Source organism: Mandrillus leucophaeus, unplaced genomic scaffold (genome assembly GCF_000951045.1).
Source record: "Mandrillus leucophaeus isolate KB7577 unplaced genomic scaffold, Mleu.le_1.0 Scaffold1160, whole genome shotgun sequence".
NCBI classification, from domain to species: domain Eukaryota; kingdom Metazoa; phylum Chordata; class Mammalia; order Primates; family Cercopithecidae; genus Mandrillus; species Mandrillus leucophaeus.
The window spans coordinates 806,982-828,363 of record NW_012099877.1 but is presented as its reverse complement, the minus strand read 5'-3'; the positions used below and the strand labels follow the sequence as shown (position 1 = coordinate 828,363).

The 21,382-nt window shown below is 37.0% G+C and overlaps 1 protein-coding gene across 1 annotated transcript in view; it reads left to right on the top strand.

Moving 5' to 3' along the window:
• Positions 1-21,382, top strand: part of ENPEP (glutamyl aminopeptidase (aminopeptidase A)) — an 82,789-nt gene that overhangs the window by 23,903 nt on the left and 37,504 nt on the right. Inside the window, exons 4-10 of the mRNA XM_011999061.1 lie at positions 6,280-6,400; positions 8,962-9,116; positions 9,553-9,666; positions 12,685-12,819; positions 14,634-14,699; positions 19,567-19,632; positions 19,773-19,924. Of these exons, the coding sequence (XP_011854451.1) occupies positions 6,280-6,400; positions 8,962-9,116; positions 9,553-9,666; positions 12,685-12,819; positions 14,634-14,699; positions 19,567-19,632; positions 19,773-19,924 (809 nt within the window). The remainder of the gene's footprint in view (positions 1-6,279; positions 6,401-8,961; positions 9,117-9,552; positions 9,667-12,684; positions 12,820-14,633; positions 14,700-19,566; positions 19,633-19,772; positions 19,925-21,382) is intronic.

Sequence of the window (21,382 nt, the reverse complement as noted above, 5' to 3'; positions counted from 1 at the left end):
CATAATACTATCTCTGAGCTTTGTGCTTGGTTTTGGTTGCAGGGATGTAAATAATCGCTGAAGATAAAGATGGTGCACAGCCGCATTCAATTGTTCAAGGAAGGTTGATCTAGTGCATCTAGTCATGATTGTCAAGTAAAGTCAAGTCTGGCAAAGGGACACTTAAAGGGAGTCATGGTAATCAACCAGGAATCAATTCTCATGGACTTAAGTTCTATCTCTCAAATGGTTGGAGACACTTGAATGAAAGGGATAACACAACGAACTCTAACAGCCTACATTACAGTAGGCTCCAATATGAAAGGGAAAAGCAACAGCTATGTTAAGGCAGATATATCAAAACTCCCAAAAGAATATCAGCTGAATAAGGCTGTAGAAAGCCCAAACTTTTTCCACTGATACTAGCTCCATAGATTTAGTGCTTTGAAAGATGACTAATGGTATCCAACAGTGGTATATCAGGTAATTTAATTTGCCTAGGGAAGTTACTGTCTTCAAAAAGTAAATATATACATAAAAGTTAAGTTCTTGAAGTCTTACAAACTTCATATTTTTGTTTATACATAATGTTTACATATAAAGTGATAAAGTAGACATACAAACTTTATATTTAACCTTTAATAGGGTTCTTAAATTAAAAAAGAAATGTATGACTCTTTAAAAAAATAAAGAAGAAAGAAAATACATGTATGCATCCCTCCTCACTCCATGTTATTTCAATATGGGTAGTCATACACTTAAAAAATCATCTCGGTAAAGCAGGCACATAAACTAGAAAAATGGCAATTATTAAATAATGATGACAGGTCACGGGTAATTGACTGGACTTTATCATGGACAGAAGCGCTGAGGCTTAGCAGATGATAGCGGAGAGTCAGCCCCCTCTGCCAAAGCCCAGAGAGAGGAGAAGGAGATGCAGATGGAGTGTACATTAAAGGTAGGGTGAGAGAGCAGGAAGTGTGGTGAGGATGAGTGAAGGCATCAGCATAGGGGAGGATGCTTTTTAAAATCACCAAATCCAAACATCACAGATGTTCTATTGTTACATGGATTACAGAAACCATGTTGGAGCTTTAAATGACAGAAAATGTTAGCGTGTTGGTAGAGTCCTTAATATAAAAATGTTTGTGATATATGGTAGTTAAGACACAGTTATGCTTTGGCTACTTATGTTACAAAATTAATGGACTGTAGCTATATATTCTCTGATTGTTTGGCTCTGTTGATCAAAGTAGCAGTCATAGAATAAAATCTATGATGTGATTTTTTTTTATGGTAACTTTCTGTAAAATATTTCTTTTTGAAACTTTTATTTTAGGTTCGGGGTATATGTGCATGTTTGCTATATAATAAATTGCATGTAATAGGGGTTTGGTGTACAGATTATTTCACTTCTTAGGTAATAAGCATAGTGCCCGATAGGTAGTTTTTCCATTCTCACCCTCCTCCCTCTCTACTTTCAAGTAGGCCCTGATGTCTATTGCCTCCTTCTTTGTGTCCGTGAGTACTCAATGTCCCACTTATAAGTGAGAAGATGTGGTATTTGGTTCTCTGTTGCTATGCCAGTTCTCTTAGCTTTATCCATGCTGCTGCAAAGGACATGATCTCATTCTTTTTATGGCTGTGAAGTATTCCCTGGTATATTTACACCACATTTTATTTATACATCTACTGTTGATGAAAATGGGTTGATTCCATCCATGTCTTTGCTACCGTGAATAGTGCTGTGATGAACATATGGAGGCCTGTGTTTTTATGGCAGAACAATTTAATTTCTTTGGGTGTATATCCTGTAAGAAGATAGCTGGATCATTTGGTAATTCTGCTTTAGTTGTTTGAGAAATTGCCAAACTGCTTTCCACAATGTATAAACTAATTTACATTCCCACCAACAGTGTATAAGCGTTCCCTTTTCTCTACAAGTTTGCCAGCATGTTATTTTTTGACCTTTTAATAATAGCCATTCCGACTGGGCGAGATAATATCTCATTGTGGTTTTGATTTGCAGTTCTCTAATGATTAGTGATGTTGAGCATTTTTTTCATATGCTTGTGGGCCATATATGAGAAGTGTCTTTTGAAAAGTGTCTGTTCACATCCTTTGCCCGTTTTTTAATAGAGTTGTTTGTTTTTGCTTGCTGATTTGTTTAAGTTCTTTATAGATTCTGGATATTTTACCTTAGTTGGATGCATAGTTTGCAGATATTTTCTCTCATTCTGTAGGCTGTCTGTTTACTCTGTTGATAGTTATTTTTGCTGTGCAGAAGCTCTTTAGTTTAAGTCCATTTGCCTACTTATGGTTTTGTTGCAGTTTCTTTTGGCATCTTTGTCATGAAATCTTTGCCAGGTCCTATGTTTGGAATGGTGTTTCCTAGGTTATCTTCCAGGGTTTTTATAGTTTTAGGTTTTACACTTAAGTCTTTAAACTGTCTTGAGTTGACTTTTGTTTATGGTGTAAGGAAGGGGTCCAGTTTCAGTCTTCTGCATATGGCTAGTCATTTATCCCAGCATCATTTATTGAATAGACAGCCTTATCCCTATTGCTTCTTTTTGTCAACTTTGTTGAAGATCAGATGGTTGTAGGTGTGTGGCATTATTTCTGGGCTCTCTATTCTGTGTCCTTGGTCTATGTGTATATTTTTGTCTTAGTACCATGCTCTTTTGGTTACTGTAGGCTTGTAGTATAGTTTAAAGTCAGGTAACGTGATTCCTCCAGCTTTTCTTTTTTGCTTAAAATTACCTTGGCTATTATATTTTTGGTGCCATATAAATTTTAAAATAGTTTTTTCTAATTGTGTCAAAACTATCTCTGGTTGTTCGATAGGAACAGCATTGAATCTGTAAATTGCTTTGGGCAATATGGCCATTTTAACAATATTGATTCTTCTTATTCATGATGTTTCTTTATTTTTGTCTGACTGAGTTAGTTTGGGGAGCCGGTTTTTGAGCTCTGAGATTATTTCTTCAGCTTGGCCTATTCTGCTGTTAATAATTGTGATTGCATTATGAAATTCTTGTAGTGTGTTTTTTAGCTCTGTCAGGTCACTTTGGTTCTTTCTTATAACGGTTATTTTGTCTTTCAGTTCCTGTATTGTTAAATTGTAATCCTTAGATTCCTTGGATTGGGTTTCAACTTTCTCCTGAATCTCAGTGATCTTCCTTCCTATCCATATTCTGAATCTACTGCTATCATTTCAGTCATTTCAGCCTGGTTAAGAACCCTTGCTGTGGAACTAGTGTGGTTGTTTGGAGGAAAGAAGCCAGTCTGGCTTTCTGAGTTGCCAGAGATCCTGCACTAGTTCTTTCTCATCTGTGTGGGCTGACGTTCCCTCAACTGTGGTGGCGGATGTTCCCTCGACTGTGGTGTAATTTGAGTACAGTCAGTTGATTTCTTTCCTGGATGTTTTCAGAGGACCAAGTGTTTGTGCTGGGTCATTATTTGTGGCTGAATTCGTGTCCTTGGTTTCGCAGGGGTTTATGTTAGCAAAGTATTGTTGGTGCTGAAGTTTGGGCTGTGATCCAGTAGATGGTGCTTAAGCATAATGGCCAGTAGTTAGGCTCTTGCTCAGCCACATGGCTCCTCTGTATTTCCTCCTGATTGCAACTGCACTCTCTCTCAGTGCTCTGAAACTGTGGGCTCCTCTCCCACTCAAGTGCTGGCTGCAGATTTCAGCTTGGCACTCCTGCGCTGCTCACCACAGCCTTGGAGCAAGTTCAGGCTTTATGCTCCTTCTGCAGCTTGGAGGCAGCAGGGGAAGGGACCTTAGCAGTCATTGTGGCAGAGGGCTTTTCACTGGTCTTTTGGAACTCCACCCCAGAGAAATGCAGAGCCACTACTAATTGGTGCAATCAGCCCAGGGTCAGGTGGTTGTATCATGGGCCCAAGTCAAGGGCCTGCCTGGTGATGAGCAGGGGTAACAGGGGTTTGTGGCTGGGACAAACTAGCTTCTTCTCCTTAAGAAGGGTGGCTACAGCTTACTGGAGGTATGGTTAAAGCACTTGGTCTTTGATCCGTTCCTAGTCCAAGGGCAGCAAGGGCAGTACCATTGCAGCAGCCATGGCAGAGGGGCTTTCAGTTGCCTCTGGGAGATCCACCTTAGAGAAATGCAGAACTGCTGCTACTGGGAATGTTCAGCCAGGGGATGGGGCCGCTGCACTGCTGGCCTGAGCTGAGGTCCCTGCTTGGTGAAGAGCTGACCCTGATTATGAAGGGTCATAGATCACAGATGGTCTGCAGACTGACCAGGCCGCAAAGACAGAGCATATTTCTATGGACTTGAGTTTCTCAGAAACAAAAGAGGAAGGGACTGCTTTTATTTTGATTGAATTTACATTAACCATCAATCTTCTTTAAACACATTGCCTTCCACTGTCACCAACAGAAATACAGAGAAAGAAAAATAAATTACATTGTCTCAGAAGCATACTGCTTAAAGGGAGTTCATTTACTGACATGGGAAATGAGAAAATATTAGCAGAGAGAACACATTGAGTCTTTCTCCTTCCCATTGCTCCACCTACGGTTGGAGACCTCACCATGATCTTTCATCTTCTTTCACAATTCTCTTTTGCTCCCCAAATATTATGTGCAGCACCAAAGCACTGAGTGTGTAGACAACAGTGGAGCGGGTCAAGAGGACTGCCCTTCTGGAAGTTTTTAATGGTAGAGAACAGACGTGATAGAAAATCTGAGAGTTTTGACACACCAGTTAGTTCACAGAGGAAAATTCTGAGACTCTTGGTTTATGACATGGCAATCCTGTATGAACGTGGTGACCTTTATTTTAGATGGTCAATTCCCTTTACTCTGTTCAATGGCCAAAAACTGGAGCCTTAGTTTCATTCAACTTCTTGGAAATTGCCTGTCATTGTTCACAAAGAGGACAGGAGGGTAATCCAAACAGTTTCACTTTTTGATTGCTTAACAACTATTAGAGAAAATGTATCATCGCTTCTGTAAGAAAAAAAAAAAAAACTTCTAAGAATATTGAGGCGATTGAGTGAGTTGTGCCATCTTCGGAGGTGAAGATGAACACATCTTTATTTATGCAAATAAAGCAAGAATGCCAATTACCCAATGGATGTGAGAATAGTGAGCCAGCAATGGTAATTTAAGGGATGTTCTTTCAGAACGTGTTCTTTACATTAGTGAATCATTCCAGTGTTCTTTGCTTCTAGGAAAAGGTGGTTCAAGATGTGTGCTTAAATGAATACCAAAACTAGCAATGCATTGGGAATAATAAAGAGAGTAGGCAGTATTTTTTTTTTCTTGTTTAAATCCTGAGTCAGCTGTTCTAATTAGGTAAATGATCTTGAACTTACCAAATGATTACATCTTTTGCTTTCTTTGAGGGTTTTGAATCAGGTTGTAGGCTTAGCAGGTATATTTTATTTGAATTTCTCACAAATATTTAGCAGACACAAGTTGTCTGAGGCACTGCTTCCTCTTTCACATATTGAGAAATGCCTAAACACCTGTGATATTCTTGTCCGGAGACCACACCTGCTTTCATGACACTATGTTGAAGAGGATTCTTAAAAATTTTTTATAAAGTCAGACACGCTTAGAATTGGGGACAAAAATCTATACTTGGTTTGATTTATAAATTACGTCAAAAGGACACAAAGTAGCGACTTAGGGAATTGATGTAGCTTACCAAGATGACTTTCTCTCAGGAAAAGTTTGGATCATTATATTTTAGACTCTGGAGCTGAATAGTTGGAATATCAGAAGGGTTATTTTGAAATAACTAGATAGAATAGCACAAGTGGAAAACATGTATTCAGGGGCTCTTTAGATGAGAAAAATTCCATTAATTCAATTCCTCAAGGACAAATTACACAGAGAGAAAGAGACAGAGACAGAGAAAGAGAAAGAGCACGCAAGAGAGAAATTGATAGGTGAGTATATGGATGGATGAATAGATGCATTCATAGATTTTAAGAACATAATATATGTTCTAAGTAGAAAAAACTAATAACATTTTTCAAATGTCTGGGACATTGTGCCAACCGTTCTGTCTTACATTATTTCTAGTCATTAGAATCACTTAGTGAGTTGTGAAGTTTTATTAACATTTTACGTAAAATTCCTCCAGAGTCTCAGAGATGTGAAGTGATTTATGAGACAACACAGCTAGTAGGAGGCAGAATTGGAATTGAAATTAGACATATTTGGCTCCAAAGTCCACTTTCTTTCAAGTATGTTATGCATCACAGTTTTTGTATTTTGTTGAATGAAGAATAATTTTCACTGAATTTTTTGTGTTTTGTTTAATAGCTTACAATTTATGTCCAGCCAGAGCAAAAGCACACAGCCGAATATGCTGCAAACATAACTAAAAGTGTGTTTGATTATTTTGAAGAATACTTTGCTATGAATTATTCTCTTCCTAAATTAGGTGAGGATCATTTTTAAAATTTTCTTATTTTTAATATTGCCTTTGTTTTTATTTAAGTTAACTCATTTCTTCTAATTATGTCACCATCAGTTAACAGTTATCGTTAAGTTCTTTTATTATATGCCTACAATATCTTGGGCTCAAGTGAGCCGCCTGCCTTGGCTTCCCAAAGTACTAGGATTACAAGCATGGGCAACCATGCCCAGGCTGTACTCTGTTCTTATCTGATAAATATATAGTCTTGTGTTTCTAAATAAAGATGAAAGTATGTGCACAAAATTGCAGAACTTGGTAGTGATGGAGCCACAAATAGCAACCTAGATCAGTTGATTTCAAAATCAGCATTCATCCCAATACTTGCTCTGCCTCCCTGTCATCAGTGAGTTAAAAAATAATAGGGATAAATGATGTTGTAAGAGTCCCAAGTGCTTATAGTCTTTCCATTGTTGTATAAGGCAAATTCTAGATTCCCCAGCAGTTTAATGAAATACTGGCGCTCCTTCCAGCAATAATTTTTTCTAATACAGAGGGAAGCATGCATTCTTCTTAAAGCAAAAGTGGGGCTACAACCAAGATGGTGTGCATATGACATTTCTGTCAATAGTGGAAATGCTTTATTAATAAGCTCGAAAGCTATTAACAAAGACTTTAAATATAACACCCATATAGATGTTTGTAGGGATAAAATGAAGGCAGTAAAACAAATTAGCCAACAGTTGGCCTCCCTGTTTCTGTTTCTGCCTTTAGTTTAATAAATTATCAATGCAAACAAGAGGAATGCCAAGTTCTTTGCATGGGAATGGCTGTGGCTCAGAGCAAGCTTGTAGATGCTGCATGTCTCTTCAATGGATACAGTTCTATTTTTCGATTGCTTAACAAATGTTAGAGAAGGAGCTGAAAAAAGAAACAAGTTTTCATCAAAATCAGAATATTGGGCCAGGTGCAGTGGCTAATGCCTGTAATCCCAACATTTTGGGAGGCCCAGAGGTTCAAGACCAGCCTGGCAACATGGTGAAACCCCATCGCTACAAAAAATACAAAAATTAGCCAGGTGTTGTGGCACACACCTGTAGTCTCAGCTACTCAGGAGGCTGAGGTGGGAGGATCACTTGAGCCCAGGAGGTTGAGGCTGCAGTGAGCCATGATCGTGTCACTGCAGTCTGGGTGACAGAAGACCTTATCTCAATGTAAAAATATCAGAATAATATTTAATAAAATTTTGTGCACATGAATTTAAAGATCCTTTGCCTTTTATCTCAGTTGTAACACCCAGGATAACCTGAGAAGTGGAAATCTCACAAATTTATTACTCTCTTCTTCTCTCTTTCTTTCTTCTTCTCCCCAACTCCTTTATTCTGTTTTATGTGCATTTTCAACCCTCTTAGAATTAATTATATCTTAGACTCCTTAGAAGTGACTTCTGCATTTATTAGATTCCAAAGAGTTAAATATACACGAATTAGTTAGTTATAATGCCAATACTGACCAAAAAAAAAAAAAAAAAAAGAAATTGCAAAAAATTCATTTTGTTCAAGGATTAAGTGCAAACTGCACTCCACATTATGAAAAATACTGGCCCTTGTGGGAGATACTTCTCTACCTTTGAAATGACTGTTTCGTGATAAAATAACCAAACCTAAAAATGACGATAACATGAAAAGGAAACTACTATTGTAATCTTGACCTCTATTTAAGATACATCCCTCTTCATTCTTTTATAGAAAGCTTTAAGAATATTTATTTTAACCAGAAAGAAAGGGCTTTCTCTTATATGTTAAGTGAAAAATCAATTTATTTTCATTTCTGTTCCTCATTTAAATTATATGTAACAATAAAGAAATTACATTCTGTTCACCGCTCATTAACTGAGGAAGCTGTATTTTGGCCACTGATCAACTGAGCATTTTCTTTCTTGGAATTTAACATAGAACTGATCAACACTGCCTCCTCCTGTCAGATATTATGTGTAAGATTATAGAAACTCCTATCCAACATTTTAGAACTGTAAGGGAATTTAGAGAGAATATAGTCAACTCCATGTTTCTCCAACTGATTTAATACATAAAAGCAGATGGTAAGCTATTAGATTGGTAGAGAATCAATTAAATTTCATAGAATTAGAGAAAAATAGAGTTTTATGTTCTCGAATATTCTGTGACTTTGGATGGAAAACTCTATCTGTACACTTGGAAGCTCAGAACTTCTAAATACTAACTTGAAAACTTCTCTTTTTCCTCACAGCTTATCCCCTAAAACAGATGTAGCTAACAAAAATGAAATACAGAGAGAAACAAAAGACATAAAATTATAGAGGTGTTGCCATTACTGTCCTTCTTTAAAACAAAAACAAAGCATTGATATCTGGAGCCAACAGGGAATGCTCTATGGAAATTCTGAGTGCATTAGGACTGAAATGTTTGCACACACGATTATAGTTCTTTACTCTAAGAAATTATTTTTAGCCTTTTAAAATCATTCATCCAAATAACTTAATTTGGTAAGAAATGCTATGAACAAATGGAAAGAATGTATTTCTCACTGGACTCTTTCTTCTTCTATAGATAAAATCGCTATTCCAGATTTTGGCACTGGTGCTATGGAGAACTGGGGACTCATCACATACAGAGAAACGAACCTGCTTTACGACCCTGAGGAATCAGCCTCATCAAACCAACAGAGGGTGGCCACTGTGGTTGCCCATGAACTTGTACATCAGGTATAGAATCTTATCACTGAATCAACTTGTTTTTAAAAGTGGCTTAAGACCACAGGAATAATTCAAATTATTTATGACTTAGCAAATAAAAAATAGCCAACTCAGAAAAACTTGCATGAAAATCTTTCTTAGTACTAATAAACATTTAGCCATAAAGAGACTTTGAAACACATTATTTTGCCTTCAGGAAATACACACGAGGGCTTCGTTTAAATTTACATACCCCAGTAATAACTAAATAAAGGCAATAAACTAAGGACAATTTAATATCATTTAAATAATCAGAATAAAGGAGAAAATAAATGTTAAATACAATGCCTGCCACTTCTGTCACAGTGACAACATTGGCACGGACAAATAAATGTTTTGACATTTTCTAGGCCTCTCTACCATAACCGTAAGAATGTAATTATCTCTTTATTGCTTACAATTTCAGTGGTTTGGAAATATTGTGACCATGGACTGGTGGGAAGACTTGTGGCTAAATGAAGGATTTGCTTCTTTCTTTGAGTTTCTGGGAGTAAACCATGCAGAAACAGACTGGCAAATGGTGAGTCCTAGACATATAAACTTGAAATCTCTCCTTTCCTCATGCAAAGCAGATAGAAGCCTTTGTACTATGATCATGGTCCCAAGTCAGATGGCAAGTACAGTGGTGAACGGGGAATTCCACTGTGAGGGATAGGGTGGAGCCAACTGACTTCCACTGAATCCACCTTGCCCAGAGCCTTTGCCCAGTCATTAGAAGGGCAGCTGATCATCCCAGTCTGGGGATATCCTTGACAGAGTCACTCAAAAACACATTATCAAGGCAGGAAAAAAAAATAGGTGGCAAAGAAAATGTGAACTCTGTGTTCCAGAAAGTATTTATAGCACTAACCCTTTGAAAAAATGTCAGAGTCTCATTTGTGAATGATTTATCTTATTTCAGACAGACTGTGGAAATAGTGTGATGAAGAGATAACATAAACTTAGTAGTTAGATTGAAGTTCAAATCCTGAACACATCATTTCTTGGATGCATGACAGGGAATATGACCTTGAGCAAGTTACATAATATCTCTGAGTCCATTTTCTCCTTTATGAAATAGAACATTATTTTCTATCTTGTAAGCTGAAAAGCTCCCAAAGGCACATGTAATGACTATTAACATGTAGTGTGTCCCTCAGAGGCCTAGAATAGAAACTTTCGTGAACCCTAAAATTTTTTTTCAGAAAAGCTAGGTATATTTGTTATTTATATTTATATCACGGGAGTATTCTTATCTGATTGTATATGTGAATGTACAAATATGTGGATGTGTCTAATTACCAGAGGTTTTGTACTATGTGAAGTACCGCCCTCTACTGGACAGAATAAAAAAGTTAAATGCTTGAAGCCCTTACAGTTTCCCTAGCCTAATTTACAAAGTGAAAAGGCTAATTTACAACAATTACTTCTTTAAAAATCTTATCTACATCTGGGTTTTTTTCAACTATGGAACTATTCATAGTTTGGAGTAGATAATTCTTTTTTTGTGGGGGACTTTCCTGTGCGTTATATGATACTTAGCATCCCCGACTTCTATAATTGCCTTTAACCTGCCAGTTCCTATTGTGACAACCAAAAATGTCTCCACATATTTCCAGGTGTCCCATGGGGTACAAAAATCTCCTCCAGTTGAAAACCACTCATCTACATGGAAAATTGCTGATTTTATAATTTATTGAAAATAAACTGTATAAATGGAAAATTACGTCCTTTATTTTCTCCCTTACAGTGTCCTGAGGCCCTTAGAGCAAACTGTTATAAGAAATTATAACATTTTAATATTGTCTAATATTCCAAGTTCTGTGTTTCAAAAAGCAGTGGCTAAATTCCAGAAAAATTTGCTATGCACTTCTTAAATGAAATTTAATCACATGGTTCAACACAACAATTCATTCATTCCTTCATCTATTCATTCATTCCATTTTTTTTTCCTTTTTGAGATGGAGTCTCGCTCTGTCACCCAGGCTGGAATGCAGTGGAGCAATCTCGGCTCACTGCAACCTCCACCTCCTGGGTTCAAGCGATTCTCCTGCCTCAGCCTCCTGAGTAGCTGGGACTATAGGTCCTCACCACCACTCCTGGCTAATTTTTATACTTTTAGTAGAGATGGGGTTTTGCCATGTTGGCCAGGCTGATCTTGAATTCCTTACCTCACGTGATCTGCCTGCCTCGGCCTTCCAAAATACTGGGATTACAGGCTTGAGCCACCGAGCCCAGCCCATTCATTCATTCTTCATTCAGCAAACGGAGGACCCCAAAATGAATAATGAATAAAACACATTTCTTGCCCTTAAGGAGTTCTCAATTTAAGGTCTTGTGGATGGAAGGGTCAGATAAATAAAGATATTTTATAAGTGAGCTCAATAAATACCACAATCACGGACCCTTGTTTCACGGGTGAAAAATCGGAAGGCCAGGAAAGTGATGTAACTTTCCCACATCACAGAGATAGCTGGTAGCAACATCTCAAACCACACACACAGTTGGTATAGTCAATCTTCCTGACACTGAGGACAGGATCTTTCTTCTCACCATGCCTAAACTTCCCAGGTATACAAAAATCAAAATCCAAGTCAAAATTATCTTGATTGGCAGTCATCACTTGACAGCAGTACCTTTCCTGTTATAAATGAAACCCGCATAATTGGAAAATGTAAGCTAATATAGCATACTCTTCTTTTGGAAATATTTTTAATTAAGTAGAGCCAATGAAATTTTTAAAGTTAGTAGTGATTTAGCAGAGTTAGATTTCACAATCTTACTGCTTAAGAATCAAAATAACTATAGCAGCTAATGGGTTAGGTTCTCATTCTGTGCCAGGTACTATGCCAAGTACTAACCATGAATTTTATCCTTGAATCCTGTGCACAGTTCCAAAAAGTAGAGGCCATCATTACTTCTATTTAATGGGTGAGGAAACTTGCTTAAACTTACATATTTAGAAAGCAGAAAGACTGAGCTTTGAACCAAGGAAGTCTGTCAGTACTGCTAGGCCTGTCAACCACTCTGTATTGCTGACAAAACCTAGGAGGGAAACAAGACGTGATTAGAACTAACGGATAAACTGCTAATATTTTCTTTCATTAATTATGAATTATCCAAATTCTGACAACAAGGTGATTTTTAAAAACCCCGAACATCAATATTTGGCAAATTGATATGCTACCTCACTTAATTCTTAGACCAAATCTGTGGGGTCATGTCATCATTCTCATTGCACAGATATAGAAATGGGGCTTGAAAAGTTTGGCACATGTCCAAAAGTCATACAGAAGTAGCAGAAGCAGAATTAACAGAAGTTGATGTCTTCTTGGCCTGTCATCTGGGGGAAAAATTAAAAGGAATTATTAGTAGAAGAAGGGAATGAAATCAGTATCGACCAATCAGTGTAAAATATGATTAATTTGAAGATCTAATGTTTAAGTAACTTAAGTCATTTATATTTATTTTCCTCCAATTTTTCTTATATATGGTATTTTAATTTATTAACTAGTACAAAGAAAATACTATATTTCTTTGGCTCATTCTTTCATTTCAGCGTGACCAAATGTTACTTGAAGATGTGTTACCTGTACAAGAGGATGATTCTCTGATGTCTTCACATCCAATTGTTGTGACTGTGACAACCCCTGATGAAATAACATCTGTTTTTGATGGAATATCCTATAGTAAGGTGGGGGAAATAGAACATTGTTTTGAACATCTTCCTGTTTAGTGACTTTTCTTTTAGTAGATGCCTAAAAATGGTAAGAATGGTCACACTGAGCCAGTGAGCTTTGGAAAACGGTGTAGAACTTATTCTGAGTGCTGAATATTCAATAGTTCGTACTTTTCAGTAGAATGTATTGCTGGTCATTGTCACAGGATTTTAAAAGAGATTTTTAAGAATTTGTCTTTACACATTTGTTTATAATTATTTTCGTTCTGATAATTGAGTATTTAGACTTTAAACATCACAATTCAAATTGTTTTATTTGATTTTTCAAAAGACAATAAATCTTTTTCTTTTATGTGGTAAACAAGAAATGCCATATATGTGCACAGCTTTTCTAGTAGAACCTTTTAGTGCCTGCAATAAGCATTTAAATCCAACTCAGAAGGAAATACTTTTATTCCTTTTTAGAAGGTGTAAAGATGAATTTGTTAGCATATTGTAGGTGAGGTTTATTTCTCCACTAACATTTTATGAAAAGTTGCTGAAAATCTATAACTCCAAGATTTATGTGACACATTCTGTCCCACTATATTTCATATAGACTCTCCTTCAAACATATTCCATATCTGTATGTAACATAATTTAAATTTTTATTTTAGTCATTTTCTACCTCAGCTTCTCATGGTTTTCCCGCTACAATGAGGTGCTTAGAAGCTACTGCAAACTAATGTATTTTGTTATCCTGAGTGACACCTAAAGTTTTATTTGAGTCAAAAATATTATAATTATTAAAATGAATACTTGAGTGAAAAAAACTTCTATGTATTAGCATTTGAAATTTTTAGCATCATATTTTTTGACTTTCCCTCTCATATGATTCCCATGGTGTATGTTCAGCCTTCTTGTATTCATTTTTCTTTGACATTTTGAATGATTCCTTTTATCTTTATGTTAAAATGAAAATTTCAAAACCACTTATAGCCTATTCTAATTATTCACATGGGAGAAATTTAAATTTATTGAACCATTTTCCCCCTTAGTCCTAGATACTCCTCAGGTTTAAGATATCAAGTCCAAGATAAATAAATTTTTCTAGGCCTCTAGCTTTCTAAATAGCTATAAAATTAATTTAGAATGCTTAATAACTTACAGTAAAAATTACTAATTTAAGTGGGGGACAGTTATTTTTTCATTTAGTTACTTGAAAATTGATTTAAAATATTATAAATTGTGCATTTCGGTACTAACCGTATAACACATAAAAAGAAAGTACAGACCCAAGGTGTTCATCAGATTCTTCAAATGAAAGAAAAGCAAATGAGATAGACCACTGAGAAGATAAAGATGGTATGCCTAAATTATGTATCCATGTGTATTAAGCTGTTTGACCAGATAATTTCTTGACTATCTACTTCCCTCTGCTAAATCTAATTCTTATTTTCAAGTATGAAAATATATTTAATAAGTTGGCAGAATTTTACCCTGAAACTACTTTCCTCATTCATCAAAGAATGTGATTTTTTAGACTATTTCTCTTTGATTAAGAAAGCCCCATCTGCTGGTTTATTTGGGGAAGTGCAATAATTATTTGAATCTGAAGTCCCTGAAGCAATTTCTCTTTACCTTTTAGTTATTTTAGAAGCATAGATACAGGGGCTGTGCCAAGTGGTATTTTCATCCTCAAATCATAGAGCCATATAATTTAGCAGAATCCTCTTGAGGAACTAATCTCACAAATATGATCATGAAATACTAGTTGCAAGAGTAATAACTGATAATTGTTCCTTACATAGCCTTTATTAGTTTCATTTGTCTTTTTTTCTCCATTGTAGGGAGCTTCCATTTTGAGAATGCTTGAAGACTGGATAAAACCAGAGAATTTTCAAAAAGGATGTCAGGTATGATTTATTACTTAGAGTGATATCAAAAAATAAACTACACTGATACATGGCTGGTGACTGTTAAGATATGTGATTAATCAAGGATAATTTCCTTTTTATTCTCTTTACTGAGGCATAGATAATATAGCAAAAGATAAAAAGATGATTTTACATACAATTGGGTACCTGCATTGTATCTGTAATGATCATTTAGCAGAAGTCTCACGGAGAAGTTGAAACAAATTACTTAGTTATTTTTGAAACTCCTTACATGTGTATTAGTCAGCTTGGGCTGCCATAAGGAAATACCATAGACTGGGTGGCTTAAACAACAGAAATTCATTTTCTCGCAGTGATGGAGGCTGGAAAGTCCAAGATCAAAGTGCTGGTCGATTCAGTTTCTGGTGAAGCCTCTCTTCCCGGCTTGCAGATGGTAGACTTCCCACTGTGTCCTCACATAGCAGAGAGAGAGGGAGAGAGAGAGAGCACCCTGATGTCTCTTATAAGGATACTGGTTCCATCATAAGGGTCCCAGCCTCCTGATCTCATCTAAATGTGACACCTCCCAAAGGCTTCGTTTCTAAATACTATCACACTGGGGGTTAGGGTTTATGTGAATTTCAGGGAATACGATTCTTTCCACAGCAACATGATATAAACATTTAAATCTGTCTATAAAGGTCATCCCTTACACTGAGTACAAGATTTTCCCCTTATTATTAGATTAGAAAAGATCAATATTAGTATGCTTATTACAATGGAGTCAATGAATAAAGAGGCTTCCTTTTGGTAACAGAAATGACAATAAACTTTCTGAAGCATTTCACACATCCTATTTAAGTGTATTATTTATTCCAGCAGATGTTTCTGTTTCATTTTCGTTCTTTTAACAGACCCTAAGCCGATCGGCCCCGGTTTGTTTTTATTTTTAATTTTATCAAAGTAGCTACAACGTGTCCCTATAACTGCGGTCTCTGCAGGTTGGCCCCATTCCAGCCTAGAAATGAAGTTCTCTTCGTACTCTTTCCCTTCCACCTCCATCCTGCCTACTGCGGTAACCCAGGTAGTCAGGCGCAGCAGTGCTGATGGTATCCAACCCAGAGAGCAGAAAACAGGTTGGAGAAACGCCCCCTGCTGGCTGCCGCAGAAAGTACTTCTTCTGTATGTGATTCTCCAGGAGAAGGTCACCATTCCCATAGATTTCACTCGCATCAAGCCTTCTTATATGGCATTTAGCCCTCTCTACACTACTCTAAAAGAAAATGGCCCCCTTCTACCCAATAGTGAAACCCCTAGGTGATTATTAAAGTAAGAAATAAAGTCAAGAGTTAGGAAATATTTGGGAAGTGTATCAGTATATTTTAACTCTTTGTCTATTAGCAAAATATTTTGTAGAGACATTAGGTGCAAAGAGAGAAGCTATGTGCTTGTGCTTCTGCATACATGAGAACATCTTGTAACTTTTCCATAAGTTTCAAACTCAAATTTTATCATATCTTCCCTCATTGTAAGCATTATCATTATTATTATTGAGACAGAGTCTCACTCTGTCACCGAGGCTGGAGTGCAGTGGCTTGATCTTGGCTCACTGCAGTCTCTGCCTCCCGGGTTCAAGCGATTTTCATGTCTCAGTCCCCTGAGTAGCTGGGATTACAGGCACCACCACACCCGGCTAATTTTTATATTTTTAGTAGAGACGGGGTGTCGCCATGTTGCCCAGACTGGTCTTGAACTTGTGAGCTGAAGAGATCCGCCTGCTTCAGCCTCCCAAAGTGCTGGGATTACAGCCATGAGCCGCTGTGCCCAGCCCATTGTAAGCATCTTTAATCAGGAACTCTGTCTTCTATATCTTTACCTATACTGCAGGGCCTAGTTTAATTACACATATTAAGTCGTCCTGAAAATGTTTGTTAAACGAATGAACGAGTCGAGTGAATAGTCTATAATAAATTATACAGAACATAGAAATAAAGAAAATTTTCAAAACTTAAGTTAAAATTTGATTTGTATAGTTTTGATTTTAAATTAAATTGTAATTAATTAATAACATACTTTTGGCATCTTCAGAGCTGACTTCAAATTAAATAATCTTTCATATTGAGTTTTTTTTTTTTTTTTTTGAGACGGAGTCTCGCTCTGTCGCCCAGGCTGGAGTGCAGTGGCCGGATCTCAGCTCACTGCAAGCTCCGCCTCCCGGGTTCCCGCCATTCTCCTGCCTCAGCCTCCCGAGTAGCTGGGACTACAGGCGCCCGCCACCTCGCCCGGCTAGTTTTTTGTATTTCTTAATAGAGACGGGATTTCACCGTGTTAGCCAGGATGGTCTCGATCTCCTGACCTCATGATCCGCCCGTCTCGGCCTCCCAAAGTGCTGGGATTACAGGCGTGAGCCACCGCGCCCGGCCTCATATTGAGTTTTATAGAGAAGTACGAAGAGTCCTTGAAAATGAATAGCTACCCTAATAATTCAATAAAACCTCATATTTCCTTTAACCCAGTATCTATGTTAAAATTAATTTTAAAAACCAGTTTTGTCTAAAACTAATAATTCTCAAGTTAAAAGTCTTCCTTTAACTGTGATCACAGATGGTGTTAAAAACTGAACTAGGAAGAATAGATATTGATATTTCATATCATTATAGTGCTATGGAATGAATTTACACAAAACACCCAAATACTCTTTTCCTTCAATCTTCAAACACTAGCTGATATCTGAAAATAGTATATGATAGATATAGGCCACATCCAATAAGCAATCAGACCAACTGGAACATAGTGCCATAGTTCAGATAGTTCAAGCATCCCAACAATATCCTCCTTGAGTTGTCGTCATCACTCTATGATTGTTGCCCTGAAATCCCACAGTCTATGAATGAGAGTTCAAGGTATTTCCGTTGCAAATACTAACTTTCTTCCCAAAATGACTCTTTGTTAGCTAACCTGGTGTGGAACTAAATATGGGGGTGGCCAGTTGTCTATTCTCTTTCATGCTCATCACCTTGCCCCAAACTCAACCTCAAACAGCAAAATAGGTGCAGGATGGGGGAAATAAGAACAAAATTATCAACTGGAAAATCTTTAAGGCTATACTTGTACATAAAAGATGTAATAGAGAAGGGGGCATTCATAACAATATGTGGTCATGATATAGAAACAGAATATATTCTTCCTTTCTTTTTCTTCTAGTATCAGTAGTATTGTCCATAAGACAGGAGTGGGTCAGCTGGAAAATGTCTTTTCCCTTCTTGGAATACTAGTAACAGAAATATTGTTCGTTTCCTATTGTGCTCACTGATTCTAATTAATAATGAACTATGACCTAGGCCATCATGTAATTTGGACTTGAATGACTACATGATTATTCAAGGTGAAGAGGGAAGTGTCTTAATATAGAATATTCAGAAGCACTAATCTAGACAATATAAAATTAGTACCTTTTAATATGCTGATTACATAAATTTCCATTCAGCCTGTGGTTCATGAGAAGCAAGAAACTGCAATTTTAAAACCAGTAACAACAATAACAGTGATGAAAACCACACACACACTGATTCAGGGTTCAGAATTCTCCTCTCAGGCAAATCTCTTCACCTCTGAAGGCACCCAGGTAGTTAGGGGGAGCAGTTTCCTTCACCTCAAAATGTGGGAGCTCTATTAAAAATATTTAAAGTCCCTTCCAATTCCACGAATGCATGTTTCTAAGCTAAAGACATTGTAGTAGTCAAATAAACTCTTCTAAATTAATTTTAAAAGATAGTATTCAATAGAAATTGTCATCAAAACACAGCTATGGTTATAATTATTACTATACAAGTATTCAATTATTATTATTTTAAAATATTAGACATTTGATTTACCAAATATTCAACTATTTTATTAAGATACGATGAATGATTTGTGCAACTCTGTAATGAATACCTAAAAGTGATTGCTGCTTCTCCCTTCCTTTGCCTGCCCTCTGGTGGTAGTGCCAAGAAGTGAATTAACCAAAAGAACAAATATGGAGGCAGTATTCCAAAGTGGCTTCACCCCTCTTCCAGGCTTCTTGGAGTCCTGCTAATACTGTTTTATCTCTATGCCTGAAAAGAAGAGGCATTTAGGAGGTAACGTGATTTAGGTACAGCACCTACTGAAAATTGTAGCAACTTAGAGCGAAAATGATATGTGCAAAGTTAACATTAAGAACACTGAAGATGGTTCCATTTCTATCAAAGACCTCCACTTTCAGTCAGGACAATTCTAGAAAGCAATGGAGCAGTGATACAGCAGGAACTTTGGAAAGTTTACTGGCAAACTCCAAGTGGCTCCCAGTTATGGGATTAGAAGACTGGGAATTTTTTCTGGGGATAAATCACACTGTATTTGAAAACTCATATATAGAAAGAGGTTTTGTAAAGAAAATTGCCAAAAGAAGCTTAAATCTAAAAACTTGTACTTTAAAATATTTGAAGAGTGAAGACTTATGCTTTACAGTGAATAACGTCCCCAATTCATCCACCACTACCACCACCACCACCACCACCATCATCATCATCATCATTCAAAAGGTTGTGTATTTATTTCCTTAGAGCAGAGATCAGCAAGCTACTGTCTTCAGGCCAAATCTGGCCCACCATCCCTGTATTTTTTAAGGCCCATAAACTAAATATGGTTTCCACATTATTAAATGGTTGGAAAAAATCAAAAGAAGAAGAATATTTTATGATACATGAACATTGTATGGAATTCAAATATCAATGCAACAGCCATGCTCATTCATGTACATGTTGTCTATGGCTGGTTTTGTGCAGTGGAGGCAGAATTGAGTAGTAGGGGTTCGGTTCATCTTATGAAAGGATGAGAAAAGCAAACACTGACTTCTAACATACTGATTATCTTTTACACACAGATGTACTTGGAAAAATACCAATTCAAGAATGCAAAAACTTCTGATTTTTGGGCAGCACTGGAAGAGGTAAGGAAGAGTATATATCCCCAAATATTTCTTTGTCTGATTTACAAATGGCTTACCAATCATTTTCTAATCTAACTATTCTATCCTTTTATTTGTCATATTTGTTAATTAATTAGTCTCCATTTTGTTTTCAATCTTAGGCGAGTAGGCTCCCAGTGAAAGAAGTAATGGACACCTGGACCAGACAGATGGGTTATCCTGTGCTTAACGTGAATGGTGGCAAGAACATCACACAGAAACGGTTTCTGCTGGACTCAAGAGCTAACCCTTCTCAGCCCCCTTCAGATCTTGGGTAAGGCTCTATAATGCATTTGGAAAAAAACACAGAAATTTGGCAGAAATATTGGCCATTTGTTTTATATCCTATTCTTGAGTACATGATGGATGACTGATATACAAGTATAAAGCCACAGTGCCTTTAGGGGAACAAGGGATTCAAAAATAGCCGAGTGATTTCCAGGTTTGAAATGGTGGGCAGAGCACACGCATCCATGTCCTGTTCTTTACAGATATTGAAGAGAGGAATGGAATCACCTAAAGAAATAAATCTACAAGAATAAAGAAAATAAAGGGAGGGGCCATATGTATCACAGAGTTCTGAAGAAGAAAAGCAGAAGGAGAAATACAGTCTGAGGAAAATACAATCAGATAATAATAAGGGAACTTCCCTATCCCTAGACAGGTTCTAGGTTCAGTGTCAGCATGAAGACTGAAGAGTAAGAGTGAGAAGTGAGGCTAAAAATAGGGCAATGAATTGATAGTCTAGTCTCAGGACAATTGTGCCAGTTGGACCACCCCTCACTTCTACTTTCTCTCCGCCACCTACCATTTCTTTGTCCGCACAGAGCTCGCAGAAATCTGGCAATGGCCCCAGGCAAAAATACAGTGGGCTTGTTTCCTAAAGAAATTGACTAAAACAGTAGAGGAGAGCTAAGGATTTTCATCTGGTTGAGACTCTCAGAGTAAAGCCTCCCTCATTATGTCATTTGCAGGATGGGTGGGCTGGAGCTGACAGCACCCCTCATACACACACACAGAGCTCCCAGTCAGACCTTCTGCTCAGCAGAGAAACTTATTTCAAAAATACAACTCCCTTCAGACTGGGCAACATAACAAGAGCCCGTCTCTACAAAAAAATTTTTAAAAGGCACTGGACTACGGTAGTTCACGCCTGTAGTCCTAGCTAGTCAGAAGGCTGAGACCTGAAGATGACTGAGTCATCTCAAGTCAGGAGTTTGAGGCTTCAGTGAGCCATGATCGCACCACTGCACTCCAGCCTAGGTGGCAGAGCAAGAACTCATCCCTAAAAATAATAAAATAAGATAAAATAAATAATAATTTTATATATATACACATTTATATATATATAATCCCTTCTCGATAATAGAGAGAGTACACACCAGCCATCAGAATCAATTTAATTCTTTCTTAACTATGAATGACAAAGATCACAAGATACATGAAAACAATTTGGAAGGATAAAAGGTTAAAATTTCTTGTGAAAAAACAAACAAATTCTGACTTTATAAGATGCATAACTAAGGAAACAACATAAATGTATGAGATATATTCAGAGATGAAGAACTATTACACCAGTGAACTAGGAGCAGAATGTCTTAGAAAGGACAAATTGAGAACACAAAATAACTCTGAAAGATTAAATTTCTGATTCTCAATAAAAGTAATAGACTAACTAAAAATAAATTTGGCAAATCCTCCAAAAACATAGGGCAAACACACATAGAGCTGG